Below are 13458 nucleotides of genomic sequence, written 5' to 3'. Positions count from 1 at the left end.
TTTTTTCTCAAAATTGTTTTATCTAGCCTAATTCCTTTGTCATTCCACATAAATTTTAGAATCAGCTTGTTGATTTCCACAAAAATCTTGCTGGGATGTTGAATGGAGGGAACTGACATCTTCACAATATTGAGTCTCCTAAACCAGGAACATGGAATATCTTTCCATTTATTTGCTCTTCTTTGAAATCTTTCATCAATGCTTTGCAGTTTTCAGCATATAGATTTTGCACATGTTTTGGTAGATTTTTACCTAAGTGCTTCATGTTCTTTTGGTCCTATTGTAAATAGCGCTGCATTTAAAAATTTAACTTCCAGTTGTTCATTGCTAGTATATAGAATTACAATTAGTTTTTGTATATTGACCTTGTATCTTACAACTTTGCCAAACTCAGTAAGTAGCTCCATAGATTTTCGGGGGTGGATTTTTCAGAATTTTCGAAATAGACAATCATGTCATTTGTGAATAGAAACAGTTTTACTTCCTCTTTTCCAAGATTGCTTGATTGATTAACTTACCTTATTGCACAGGATAGAACCATCATTCATAATGTCCAGTATGATTATAAATAGGAGTAGTGAGAGTAGAAATTCCTGTTTTGTTCCTCATATGAGGGAACAGCATTTGGTTTTTTATCATTAAATATGAAGTTAGATATCGTTTTTTTGAGATGCTTTTTATCAGGGTGAAGAGGTTTCCTTCTACTCCCGGTTTGATGAGAATACAATTTTTAGTCTTACTTTTTTCTTTAAAAAACACCACATGGTAGGCATTATTATTGATAGGAATTTTAGAGAAATTATTTATTTAGACCTACATGCACATTTACCATTTTATTTGATTACCATTCTTCTGGCCTCTCAAAATGTTCCTCTGGTATTATTTTCTTTCTTCCTGAATTACATCATTTTGAAGTTCCTTTAGTATGAGTATGTGGGTGGTAACTCTCTTAGGTTTTATTTATCTGAAGATATCTTTATTTCTCCCTCTCTCTTGCAATATAATATTAGAGACTGAGTACACAGATCTAGACTGAAATTATTTTCTTTGATCACTTTGAGGGTATAATAAAAACCCCTCATAATAAGATTCATGAAGATGAAAAATTTCAATTGTGTAAAAAGAAGGGTGGGCTTATTGTGAAAATTAAAGAAATGAGTCATCTGAGTCTGTCTAGCTGATTGGCTAGAAGTTCTAGTGGTCTGGCTCTATAATTAAAATCTTTGCTCATCCTGGTTGTGGTTTAGCACCATTTGGTGGTGGCTGTCTGCTTCAAAATAAACATCAGTGGTGCCAATTCTGGATCCTGTCTCACTGGCTGGAACTTCCAGGTCAGTGGCAGCATTAATAGTAACCTCCTGTTTAGCTGGGGCCCATTTAGTCAGTCTAATCAAAGGAGATTTACCTAGAAGAATAATGGCAATAAAGGGCCCCTGCCTCCCTGTTTCCTGGGATAGTGTGCTTACTTTTTTCTCATCCAGCCTTACCCTTTCCTCCATATCCTGTACCCCACCCACATTCCTATCGCAGAAGATAAAAGTTTATCCCAACCAATTTGGGGCTAGGCAAAAGGCAGCCCAATCATTAATGATTAATTGGTGATTAATCACCAATCATATTTGACCCAAATTCTCATTTATAATGGGGCTTATTATCCTAGGATTTCACTCATTATTTTAGTGTCTTCTAGCTTCCAGTACTGCTATTAAAACATCTGCTTTCAGTCTCATTGCTTCTTTCTAGGTTGTCTGTCTTTTTTCTCTTTGGCTGCTTTAAAGATCTTTTCTTTTTCTTTGGTGTTTTGGATTTTATGACAGGCAAATATATTTTAAAATTTATCCTCTTTGTGACACTCTGTGCTTCTTGAATCTGTGCATTCATTTCTTTCCTAAATCCTAGAAGATTCTAAGTAATTAACTTTTGTAATATTGCTTCTCAATTCTAAAAATCTGTCCTTGGAATCTGCTTATTTATATGTCAGACCTTCTCAGTCTAACTTCTGCAATTGTTTAACATTTCTTCTGTATTTCCCATGTCCTTATCATTCTCTGTTCATTCTGGATAATTTTCTTAGATATTTTATGCTTTACAAATCATCTGTGTCTAATCTGCAATTCAACCCATCCACTGACTGTTTTCATTTCAACAAATGTGTATTTGATGTCTGAAAGCTTAATTTGAATATTTGTCACATTTGCTTGGTCATTCCTGATTGTCTCATTGCTTGCTCATCATTATGATTCTATCCCTTATTTCTTTAAATATTTTCTAAATAGATATTCTACATTTCACAGCTGATACAATTTTAATATCTCTCTTGGGAGTTCTAAATATTTATTATTTCTTCCCATTTTTCACTATTGGTGATTTGTTTCCTTTATGCTTGGTGGGTTTTTTGTTTTGTTTTGTTTTTTGCGGTACGCGGACCTCTCACTGTTGTGGCCTCTCCCGCTGCGGAGCACAGGCTCCGGACGCGCAGGCTCCGCGGCCATGGCTCACGAGCCCAGCCGCTCCGCGGCACGTGGGCTCCTCCCGGATCTGGGCACGAACCCGTGTTCCCTGCATCGGCAGGCGGACTCTCAACCACTGCGCCACCAGGGAAGCCCTGCTTGGTGGTTTTTGATGGTGAACTCACATTTTCTTGATCTTAATCCCGGAATCTGATGGGCTTAATTACAGATGTTTTTCCCTGAAGAGGATTTATGTTTGATTCTGCTGGTAGCCTGGGGGCACTACCAGTCTGGAACTACTTTAGCCTTTTTCATTTAGTTTAGTAGCTTAGAGCAAGGGTCTCAAGTTCAGCTCCTTCATATTACTGTTGACTTAAACACAGACTGAGCACAGTTCTTTTATGGGCATTTTCTCAGATTAGTTCTTTATTATTAATTGCCTATTCACAGAATCAGTTTTGTTTATTTGAGGGAGCAAAGAGCTGGAGGGGGAGATGTCAGCAGGATACATAGAAATTTTCTCTGCGTCCTTCAAGTTTTTAGCAATGCATATATATTTGTCCATTTGATGGTTTGTTTGTTTTAATAGAATCTGGTTGATTTGCAGTACAAGGATGCCCCAGATGATTTAGCTTACAATTCTTTTGGAGAAGTCTCTTTCAGCTTATTTTTTTAAAAAAAATAGACTTTATTTTTTAGAACAGAATTAAATTTACAAAAAAATTGAGAATAAAGTACAGAGTTCCCATATATCCTGCACCCAATTTCCCTTATTATTAACATCTTACATTAGTATAGTACATTTGTTAGAATTAATGAACCATTATTGAAACACTGTCATTAACTAAGTCCATAGTTTATTCATATTTCTTTGGTTTTTAAACCTAATGTCTTTTTCCGCTCCTGGATTCGGTCCAGGATACCACTTTACATTAACTTGTCATGTTTCCTTAGGCTCCTCTTGGTTGTGACAGTTTCTCAAACTTTCCTTGCCTTGCCTGACCTTGATAGTTTTCAGGAGTACTGATCAGGTATTTTGTAGGCTGCCCCTCTATTGGAATTTTTTTACTGTAGAAAAATATACATAACATAAAATTTACCATTGTAACTATTTTTAAGTTTACAATCTGGTGGCATTAAATATATTCATAACATTGTTCAGTGATCACAATCGTCCATTTCCAGAACTTTTTGATCATCCCAAACAGAAACTCTGTACCCATTAAAAAAAATAACACGTCAGTCCCCTCTCTCTCCATCTCCTGGTAACCTCTATTCTATTTTCTGTCTGTGAATTTGTCTAGTCTAGATACCTCATATAAGTAGAATCATACAATATTTGTTCTTTTGTGTCTGGCTTATTTCACTTAGCATGTTTTCAAGGTTCATCCATCTTACAATGTGTATCCAAATTTCATTGTATGTATATACTACATTTTGTTTTATCAATCTTGCTTATAAGTTCCAGAAGATTTTTGTTGATTCCTTGGGATTTCTCCATAGACACTCACGTCATCTGCAAACGAAGGTATTTTATTTCTTCATTTCCAATCTGTATACCTTTTATTTCCTTTTCTTGCCTTATTATTAGCTAGGACTTTAGGTGTGAGAGTAAATAAGAATGATGAGAGAGGATATCCTTGTCTTGTTCCTGATCTTTGGAGGAAAGCATTCAGTTTCTCACTATTAACTATGATGCTGGATGTAGGTATTTTGTAGATGCTCTTTATCAAGTTGAGGAAGTTCCCCTCTATTGCTAGTTTGCTGAGAATTTTTACCAGGAATGTTGTTGGATTATCTCAAAAGCTTTTGCTGCATCAATTTGTATGCTTGTATGATTTTTCTTCTTTATCCTCTTTATGTACTAAATTATACTGAGTGATTTTAGAATGTTGAACTGTCCTTATTCACCTAGAATAAATCCCACTTGGTTGTGTTGTATAATTCTTTTTGTACATTATTGGATTAAATCTGCTAATATTTGTTAAAGACTTTTACATCTATGTTCATGAGAGATATCAGTCCATAGTTTTTCTTCTTATAATGTCCTTAACTGCTTTTGGTATTAGGGTAATGCTGGACTCATAGAATAACTTAGGAAGTGTTCCCTTTATTTACGTTTTTTAGAAGAGATTGTGGAGAATTGGTATCATTTCATCCTTGAATGTTAGTTGAATTTATCAGTAAAACCATCTGGGCCTGGTGCTTTCATTTCTGGAAAGTTATTGATTCAGTCCTTGATACTCAGATTATCTATTTCTCCTTGAGTGAATTTTGATAGTTTGCATCTTTCAAGGAATTGGTTCATTTCATCTAATTTATCAAATTTCTGGGTATACAGTTGCTGACAGTATTCCTTTATTTTTCTTTTAGTATTCATGGGATAATTAAAGATGATCCCTATTCCATTTCTGATAATGATATTGTATTGTTTATTTAAACATTTTTTTCTGTATATTATTATGTTTTTACATCTTAAAAAAGCTTTCTGGCTGGGGAGGGACTCCTTGGCATAGCCAATTCTTGGAGATAGCAAAGGGCTCAGCCAGGTGTGTACCTTAAATATACCAACTGACCAATGCAGAGTCATACCTCCTCTATCTGGCCTGTATACCTCAGGAGGGAATATTCCTCTGTTTTAATCATCCCAGGGCCAGATACCAAGCAACTAGGAACAGACCCTAAAGCTTAAGGGCTGCTGAAATGATTCAAACTAGCCAATCCTAAACTGTTCACTCTGCCTTGCTTTTTCTATAGAGTAGTCTAGGTTTTCCCTTCACTCATGTTTTCTGCCTCCTAACTACTCTGAGGCTTTTCCATATATCTCTGCATGCCATGCTGTGCCTCCCAATTCTAGGACCTATGCGTATAATGAACTTTGTTTTCATGAGCCTCTTCTATACCTTCTCTTGTGGTTGCACCTGACTGACCTGACTGACCATCCCATAAAAGAACAGAACAGGTAATTTTGTGCCTTTCCTTTTTTTCTTGGTTAGTGTGGCTAGAGGTTTATTGATTTTATTGATCCTTTCAAAGAACCAGATTTTGGTTTCTGTGATTTTCTCTGTTGTTTTCAATTCCATTGATTTGTTCTAATTTTTATTATTTCTTTTCTTTTGCTCTCCTTACGCTTAAATTGCTCTTCTTTCTCTCATTGCCCAAGGTGGAACCTTAGATTGTTGATTTTAGATTTACCTTCTTTTCTAACATATGCATTTAATGCTAAAATTCTAAGTGATGCTTTCATTGTATCCTACAGGTTTTGATAAATTGTATTTTCATTTTCATTGAGTTCAAAATACTTTCAAATTTCTCTTTAGACTTCTTTGACCCATGTATTATTTTAAAATGTGTATTTAATCTCCAAATATTTTGGGATTCTACAGCTATTTTTCTGTTATTTATTTCTAGTTTAATTCCATCATGACCTCAGAGAAGATAGTTTATATAATTTCTGTTACAGGTTGAATTGTGGTCCCCCAAAAGACATGCTGAAGTCCTAACCCATCACATACACACCCCTCCCCTTAACATGCGAATATGACCTTATTTGGAAATTGGGTCTTTAAAGATGTAATCAAGTTAGCATGAAGTCATTAGGGTGGGTCCTAATCCAGTATGACTGGAAGAAATGTGATGTGAAGACAAACACACATAGGGAGAATGCTGTGTGATTACAGAGGCAGAGAGTGGAATGATGCAGCTACAAGCCAAGGAATGCCAAGGTGTGACAGCCACCACCAGAAGCTAGGAAGATGCAAGGAAGGAGTCTCCCCTACAGGTTTCAAAGGGGGCATGGCCCTGCCAACACCCTGATTTTGGACTTCCAGTCTCCAGACTGTGAAACAATAAATTTCTTTTGTTTTAAGCCACCCAGTTTGTGGTACTTTCTTACAGCAATTCTAGGGAATGAATATGATTTCTATACTTTTAAATTTATTAATGTGCATTTCGTGGCCTGGATAGTCTCTCTTGGTAAATGTTCTGTGTGACCTTGAGAAGGATGTGTATTCTGCTGTTGTTGGATGGAGTATTCTCTAAATGTCAATTAGAGCAGATTGATAATGCTGTTTAGGGCAATTATATCCTTACTGATTTTTCTGCCTGCCTGAACTATCAACTACTGAAAATGGGGTGTTGATGTTTCCCAATGTATTTGTGCATTTTTCTATATCTCTTTGCACTCCTATTAGTTTTTGCCTCATGCATTTTGACACTCAACTTTTTGGTTCATACACATTAAGGACCGTTATATCTCCTTGGAGAGTTGACCTCTTTATCATTATGTAGTGCTCCTCCTTATCCCTGACAGTTTTTCTGGTTCTGAAATCACTTTGTTTGAAATTAATGTAGCTACTCCAGCTTTCTTTTGATTAGTGTTAGTATGGCATAACTTTTCCCATCTTTTGACTTTTTTTTTTTTGCGTTACGCGGGCCTCTCAATGCTGTGGCCTCTCCCGCCGCGGAGCACAGGCTCCGGACGCGCAGGCCCAGCGGCCATGGCTCACGGGCCCAGCCGCTCCGCGGCATGTGGGATCTTCCCGGACCGGGGCACGAACCCGCGTCCCCTGCATCGGCAGGCGGACTCTCAACCACTGCGCCACCAGGGAAGCCCTCTTTTGACTTTTTAATTTTAATAATTTATTTTTAATGTTTTAACAACTTGAGTGATGTATTTCACATACCCACCATTCACCCATATAAAGTGTACTATTAATTGGTTTTAGTTTAGTCACAGAGTTGTGCAACCATCAGCACAATCAATTTTAGAACATTTTTATTACCCCTCCCCCACCAAAAAACTCTTGCAACCCTTTAGTCAACCCCCCATCATCTGCCAGGGCTAGGCAACCACTGAACTACTATCGGTCTCTATAGATTTGCCTATTCTGGACATTTCATATAATATGTGGTCCTATTAGAATGGAATCATATGTTATGTTTTTTTGTGAATTGCTTCTTTCATATAGCATATTTTCAAGCTTCATCCATATTGTGGTATGCATCAGTACTTCATTCCTTTCTGGTGCTGAATAATATTCCGTTGTACCAATATACTACTTTTTATTTACCTATTAATCAGTTTATTATCATTTGAGTCATTTCCACTTTTTGTCTTTTCTTCAGTAAACATTTGTGTACAACTTTTTGTGAGGGTATATGTTTTCATTTCTCTTGGGTATATAGCTAGGAGTGGGTTGCTGGATCATGTGGTAACTTTATGTGTGAACTTTTGAGAAACTGTAAGACTGTTTTCCACAGTGGCTGCACAATTTTGTATTCCTACCAACAGTGTTTGAAGATTTGAATTTCTCCACATTTTCTCCAACACTTGTTATTGTCCATCTTTTTTTATTATAGTTATCTTAGCTGGTGTGAAGTGCTATCTCATTATGGTTTGAATTGCACTTCCCTGAAGACTAATGATTTTGAACACCTTTTCATGTCCTTTTTGGCTATATCTTCTTTGAAGGAATGCCTATGCAGGATACTTGCCCTTTTAAAAATAGCTCTTTTATATATTCTAGACAGGTCTCTTATTAAATAAAAGATTTGCAAAATTTACGTCCCTTTCTGTGGTTTGTCTTTTCTCTTTATTTATGGTATCCTTTAAAATGAAATGTTTTTAATTTTGATGATGTCTAGTTTATTGATTTTTCTTTCTTTGCTTGTGTTTCTGGTGTCATTTCTAAGAAATCATCATCTAATTCATGAATATTTATACCTGTTTTCTTTAAAGAGCTTTATGGTTTTAGCTCTTGAGGTTAGGCCTTTGATCCATGCTGAGTTGACTTTTGTACATGGTGTGAGATAAGGGTCCAACTTCATTCGTTTACATGTGGACATCCACTTAACCCACTACCACTTGTTGAAAAGACTATTCTTTTCCCCATTGAATGGTCTTACTTACCTTCGCTGAAGATCAGTTGACCTTAAATGTGAAGTTTATTTCTTGGATTCCCAAGTTAATTCCAAAAAAAACTGGAATTTTTGACTGCTTACTGTGTTCCAGGCACAATCCTAAGCACAAAAGCACTTATCCCTCATAGTAACTCTGTGAGATGGGCACTATTCTTACCCCCACTTCACGGATGAAGTAGCGGAGATAATGATTTGCCCAAGCTAATAAGTGGCAGACCCAGGACATGAATTTAGACGACTGCCTTGAGAGCCTGTGCTTTTTACCATGCTATAAATAAACGTGCGAAGTCAGAACTTGGAATCCCACTAAATAGTTCATTTTAAACAAAACAGTTGGAGGTCAAATTGGCCACTTAGTTTGGAAAAACCACAACAGAGGAGGAGCCTTACTAGCTTGCTTCCTACTGAGTATTAGAAATGGACCTGGCTTCCTTGGTTGAAACCCCTCCATCGCCAACTTAAGAATTTATAAATCAACGCACTACTTCGGCTTCTTCTGTTCTTGCAGCAGGACAGACGTTAGCCTTACCGGCAAGGAGCGGAAAGGCCACAGGGCCCACTCCCCAGTTCTCAGCCCCGCCGCAGCCTCGCGCTATTTTCTGCCAACAGTAGGGGCGTGGACAGACTCGCCTCCCGGGCTGGAGGCCGCCCGTGTTGTCGTAACTCTCGCGGGAAGTTGCGTCGTTGCCTCGGTAACGGCGTCGCGGCCGCGAAAGATGGCGGGTCGAAGTTTTAAGGTTAGTTCAAGTCCACACTGCTGGGTAGCAGCTAGGTTTCGGGCGGTCCTGCGGACACCGGAATTCATTTAACTTTGGGTCTGAAAGTGTCTGTTTTACAGAGACGGGGCGTTTCAGGGACTCCGCTTCCACCACGCGTTCAGCAACCTGCCACACCTCGTCGGGACCTCCTCGCCAAGGAGGAAGAATATAAGTAAGAAATTTGGCGGTTCAGCTTTTCCTTTTTTCTTTCACTTAAATGAGGCTGGTTACAAATACTTTTCCTGGTGACTGACTGGATCTTTGGGACTATTCACTGTCCAGCAGTTTATCATCCCGTTCGCTTGCCCTTCTTTTTAACTTGAGCTGCGGCCTTGTAGCTGTTGAAAGTGGGCGAAAATTTAACCCAAGTGAGTAAACCTGTTCGTCAGCGAGATGATACCGCTAGAAGTAGTTTGGATAGCAGGAATTGCCACGAATAGTTCAGTTTCTAGTTAAAGGAATTCCACTTAATTTCAAGTTCCTAGAGTTTACGTATGTAAATTTCTTTTAGGTTTGGTTTCTAAACTGAAAGCATGTTTCTCACATTTGGAATTACCGTTCTCATCCACATTTGGTGGTGCTGGGAGGATTTCCCTTCCTTATCTGCTGCCAGTGTAATTAGAGCTATCCTGACAACACGTGCTTTCATTCTTGGACCACTCCACTCTTCATCCCCTGGTTTTCATGCAGATGTCAGAGTAATCTTTTAATTTGATCTTGTCACTCCCTTGTCTAAAACTTTGCAGTGGTTTCCAGTTGCACTTCAGAAGCTCTGTCACACTGGCTCCTACCTCTTGTATGATCTTGACCTCTCTCCTTTTTGCCTACCAGAGTGGCCTTTCTTGACTATGATAAGTAGGCTCCTCATTACTCTTTTTTAATTGTGTGATTAAATTTTCGTTGCAATTAGCATAACTTGTTACACTAAATTCATTTGTTAGTTTACATTTTTTTTTTTTTTTTTTAAAGTCTAGTTCTGTGTTTTCTGTTCTCATCCTCCAGCCTCTGTGCCTGAGTGAATACCCCTGCAGTCCCCACCCCTGTGGTGGTACATTTTATTTATTTATTTGTTTACTTATTTATTTATTTTTACTGGTGAAGACACTGTTTTCTTTTTCTTTTTTTTTTTCTTAAATTAAATTTATTTATTTATTAATTTTTGTCTGTGTTGGGTCTTCGTTTCTGTGCGAGGGCTTTCTCCAGTTGCGGCGAGCAGGGGCCACACTCTTCATCACGGTGCGCGGGCCTCTCACTATCGAGACCTCTCTTGTTGCGGAGCACAGGCTCCAGCCGCGCAGGCTCAGTAGTTGTGGCTCACGGGCCTAGTTGCTCCGCGGCATGTGGGATCTTCCCAGACCAGGGCTCGAACCCGCATCCCCCGCATTAGCAGGCAGATTCTCAACCACTGCGCCACCCGGAAGCCCCTAGTTTACATTTTGTCTGTTTCCTCCACTGGACTGTTAGTTCCACAAGGTCAGAGACCATGTGTTTTATTTGCCCTCGTATATACCCTTACAAAAAAAATTATATTTTAAAAATTCACCCTTTTAATTTAAAGTAATTTAATTTAAAACTTGGGAAACATTTTGGCAGTTCCTCAAATGGTTTAACATAGAGTTACCAAATGATCTGTACTTAAAATTAAAGCATGTTTAGAGTTAAAACTGAAGTGTACTTTCTTTAGATAAACTAGACATGTGTCAACTTGCATGTAGAAACATAATGATCTTCCACTGCTTGATGAAATGGGCCTGTTATTCAAGTATGAATGTACTTAATCAGTGGATCTGTTGTTCATATACAGCTCTGAATCAGCTGTTTTCAACCCAAAACACTTGTTTTCTTTACCATGCACCAGACAGCACTAAATACATGCACTGACTAGGTTAATTCATTTGGTTATTTAAAGATCTATTTGCATCTGGCCCTTCATTAAGGATATGCTCCTGATCAAAGTCAGGCATCTGTAGTAACTATTCTATTTTAGCAAAAGTTTTGTGGTAAAGGCTCCCACTTGTTACTTGTTCTGTTATATGCACTCCGAGGTGTGCAAATCTGAGGCGTTTGAACAGAGTAGCTCCCAGGCACTGCTTGAAATTTGTGATCACTCAGCACTATGCATAAGGGTGAAATGTCTGGCCATCCTTATAGGCAAGACTATGAGTTCATAACAGAGTATTTTGCCACATGTTGTCTTGGTGGTAAGCATATGGGGATGTTGTTTTAATCAACTGAACACAGCACTTTCCAGGGATCCCAATGCAGAATCTTTTACAATCAGCTCCTGTCAAATAGTTGGAGGAAATAATCACTATATGAGACAGTAAACCAAGGAATATGCTGATCACTCAAGTCAATAGATATTCCAAGTCTTGTGCGTATATCATAAAACTAGAGAGCTAAACAATAAGATTACTTGACATCTGGTTTAATTGATCTTCATAACTGGAAGGGCAAGCCTTCCCCCAAACTTCTTGCCCATAAATGCGAATTACATTGGATTTATAGATTAATTTGCAGAGAACTGACATCTTTATGCTGTTGAATCTGCCCTTTTACGAATGTGATATATCTCTATTTACATGTGGGTGTTTTGGGTATTCATTAATAATATTTTATCATATTACTACATAAGAGTCTTGCATGTACAATTTTTTTCAAGGTACCTTATAGTTTTTTCTTGCTATAATGAATGGCTCTTTTTCTACTACATTTTCTAATTGGTTATAAGTATAGAAACATCAGTGATTTTTGTATGTTGATCCTAGACCTATATTTATATAGATTGTCAGCTCTGCTGAACTCTCTTATTCTGCAGAGTCCGTTGAGTTTTTTATAAAGACAGTTATATCATATGCAAATTGTGATAGTTTTGTCCCTTTACAATTTCTTCTACATTCTTTTCCTTGATCTGGTTAGAACTTCCAGTGCAATATGAAATAGAAAAAGTAATGGTAAGCATTTTTATCTTAGTTACGATTTTCAGGAGCCCACTTTTAATAATTTATCACTACATTTGAGGTTTGCTGTAGCGTTTTGGTATTTTTTTAAATCAGGCTTAAGGACGCTGTTTCCCTTAATTATTTTTTCATCAAGGATAGCTGATATGCAGTATTATACCCTTAATTTGTATTTTGAATGAATGTTAAATTTTAACAAAGCTTTTTCCCCCCAAATTTATTTAGGCAATGAAATTTTTTTCACCCCCTCGTTTAATGTTTTAACATACTGAACTACAAAGGCAGATTTCTTGTTTTCTTTTAAAGTCCCCTGGATTAGATTGCTTTAATTTTATGGAAGTTTTTTTTCATCTATAAACAGAAATGAAATTGGTCTTGCACTTTTTTCTAGTTCTTTGCCTTTCTGATTTTGATGTGATTATTCTCCTAGCCACATAAAATAAGCTGAATAGTTTTCCTTTTTTGTTTTAGTCTGTTCTTGGAAGCTTCTTGTAATCAGAGATCATCTGCCCTTTGATTAAAATTGTGAAACTGAGTCTAGTGTGGGGTTTTTTTTTTTGCCTGTGAATGCAGTTTCTTTAATAATTTTTGCTTCCAGAATAAATTTTGGTTATTTTCTAGTTTTCTGGAAAAGTGTCCACTTCATGTATGTTTTAAAATGTATTAACATACATTTATTCTAATTATTCTCTTATGTTTTAAGTTTTGACCGTATCTGTAACCTTATACACACCTTCTTGGGGACTTCTCTGTCTTGCTGGAAAGTGTATATGTTTTATTGGTCTTTTCACAGAATTAGCTTTTGGTTTTATTGCTAATCTATGTGATTAAAATTTTTTTTTGATTAGTCTTATCTCTATTATTTCTCTCTCTTCTAATGGTGGATTTATTTCTTTTTTTTTAGTTTCTTTTTTTAGTTTAGTTTTTCTTATTTTTTAATACATACATTTAATTTCTGTATATTTCTCTCCAACCACAGCTTATCGGTATTTCAGTATCTGTTTTGATATATGTATTTCTTTTGCGGTTATTTAGTTTTAAATATTTTATGATTTTTCATAGTGATTATTTTAGGAGTGTGTTTTTGTAGTTCCCAAGCATCCGTTTGTTTGCTTGTTTGTTTTATTTTTGTTATTTTATAATTTATTTTTAATTGTACTATGGTCAGAGAATGTATATAATATTGATTTTCAAAAATGTTTTGAAACTTAGTTGTGACCAGTTACGTGTTGAATTTTTGTAAATATTCTGTGTGTTCTTTGATAGAAAGTGTATTCACTATTTGTTGACTCATATCTTAGATCAAGCTAGTTAATATTGCTGTCCATAACATCAGTATCATCACCATTTTTTTTTCTAGTACCTGTA

At 36.8% G+C, this 13458-nt stretch overlaps 1 protein-coding gene across 4 annotated transcripts in view; it reads left to right on the top strand.

The window, feature by feature from the left end:
* Positions 1 to 13458, top strand: part of TEX9 (testis expressed 9) — a 236167-nt gene that overhangs the window by 136018 nt on the left and 86691 nt on the right. The window contains exons 2-3 of one of the 4 annotated variants that reach the window (XM_032621329.1): positions 8881 to 9109; positions 9211 to 9302. The exons of the other annotated variants lie outside the window; for them this stretch is intronic. Of the exons in view, the coding sequence (XP_032477220.1) occupies positions 9089 to 9109; positions 9211 to 9302 (113 nt within the window). The 5' untranslated portion in view covers positions 8881 to 9088. The remainder of the gene's footprint in view (positions 1 to 8880; positions 9110 to 9210; positions 9303 to 13458) is intronic. 4 annotated transcript variants of the gene reach the window in all.

Source organism: Phocoena sinus, chromosome 2 (assembly GCF_008692025.1).
Source record: "Phocoena sinus isolate mPhoSin1 chromosome 2, mPhoSin1.pri, whole genome shotgun sequence".
NCBI lineage: Eukaryota > Metazoa > Chordata > Mammalia > Artiodactyla > Phocoenidae > Phocoena > Phocoena sinus.
This window is presented reverse-complemented; position numbering and strand designations above follow the sequence as displayed.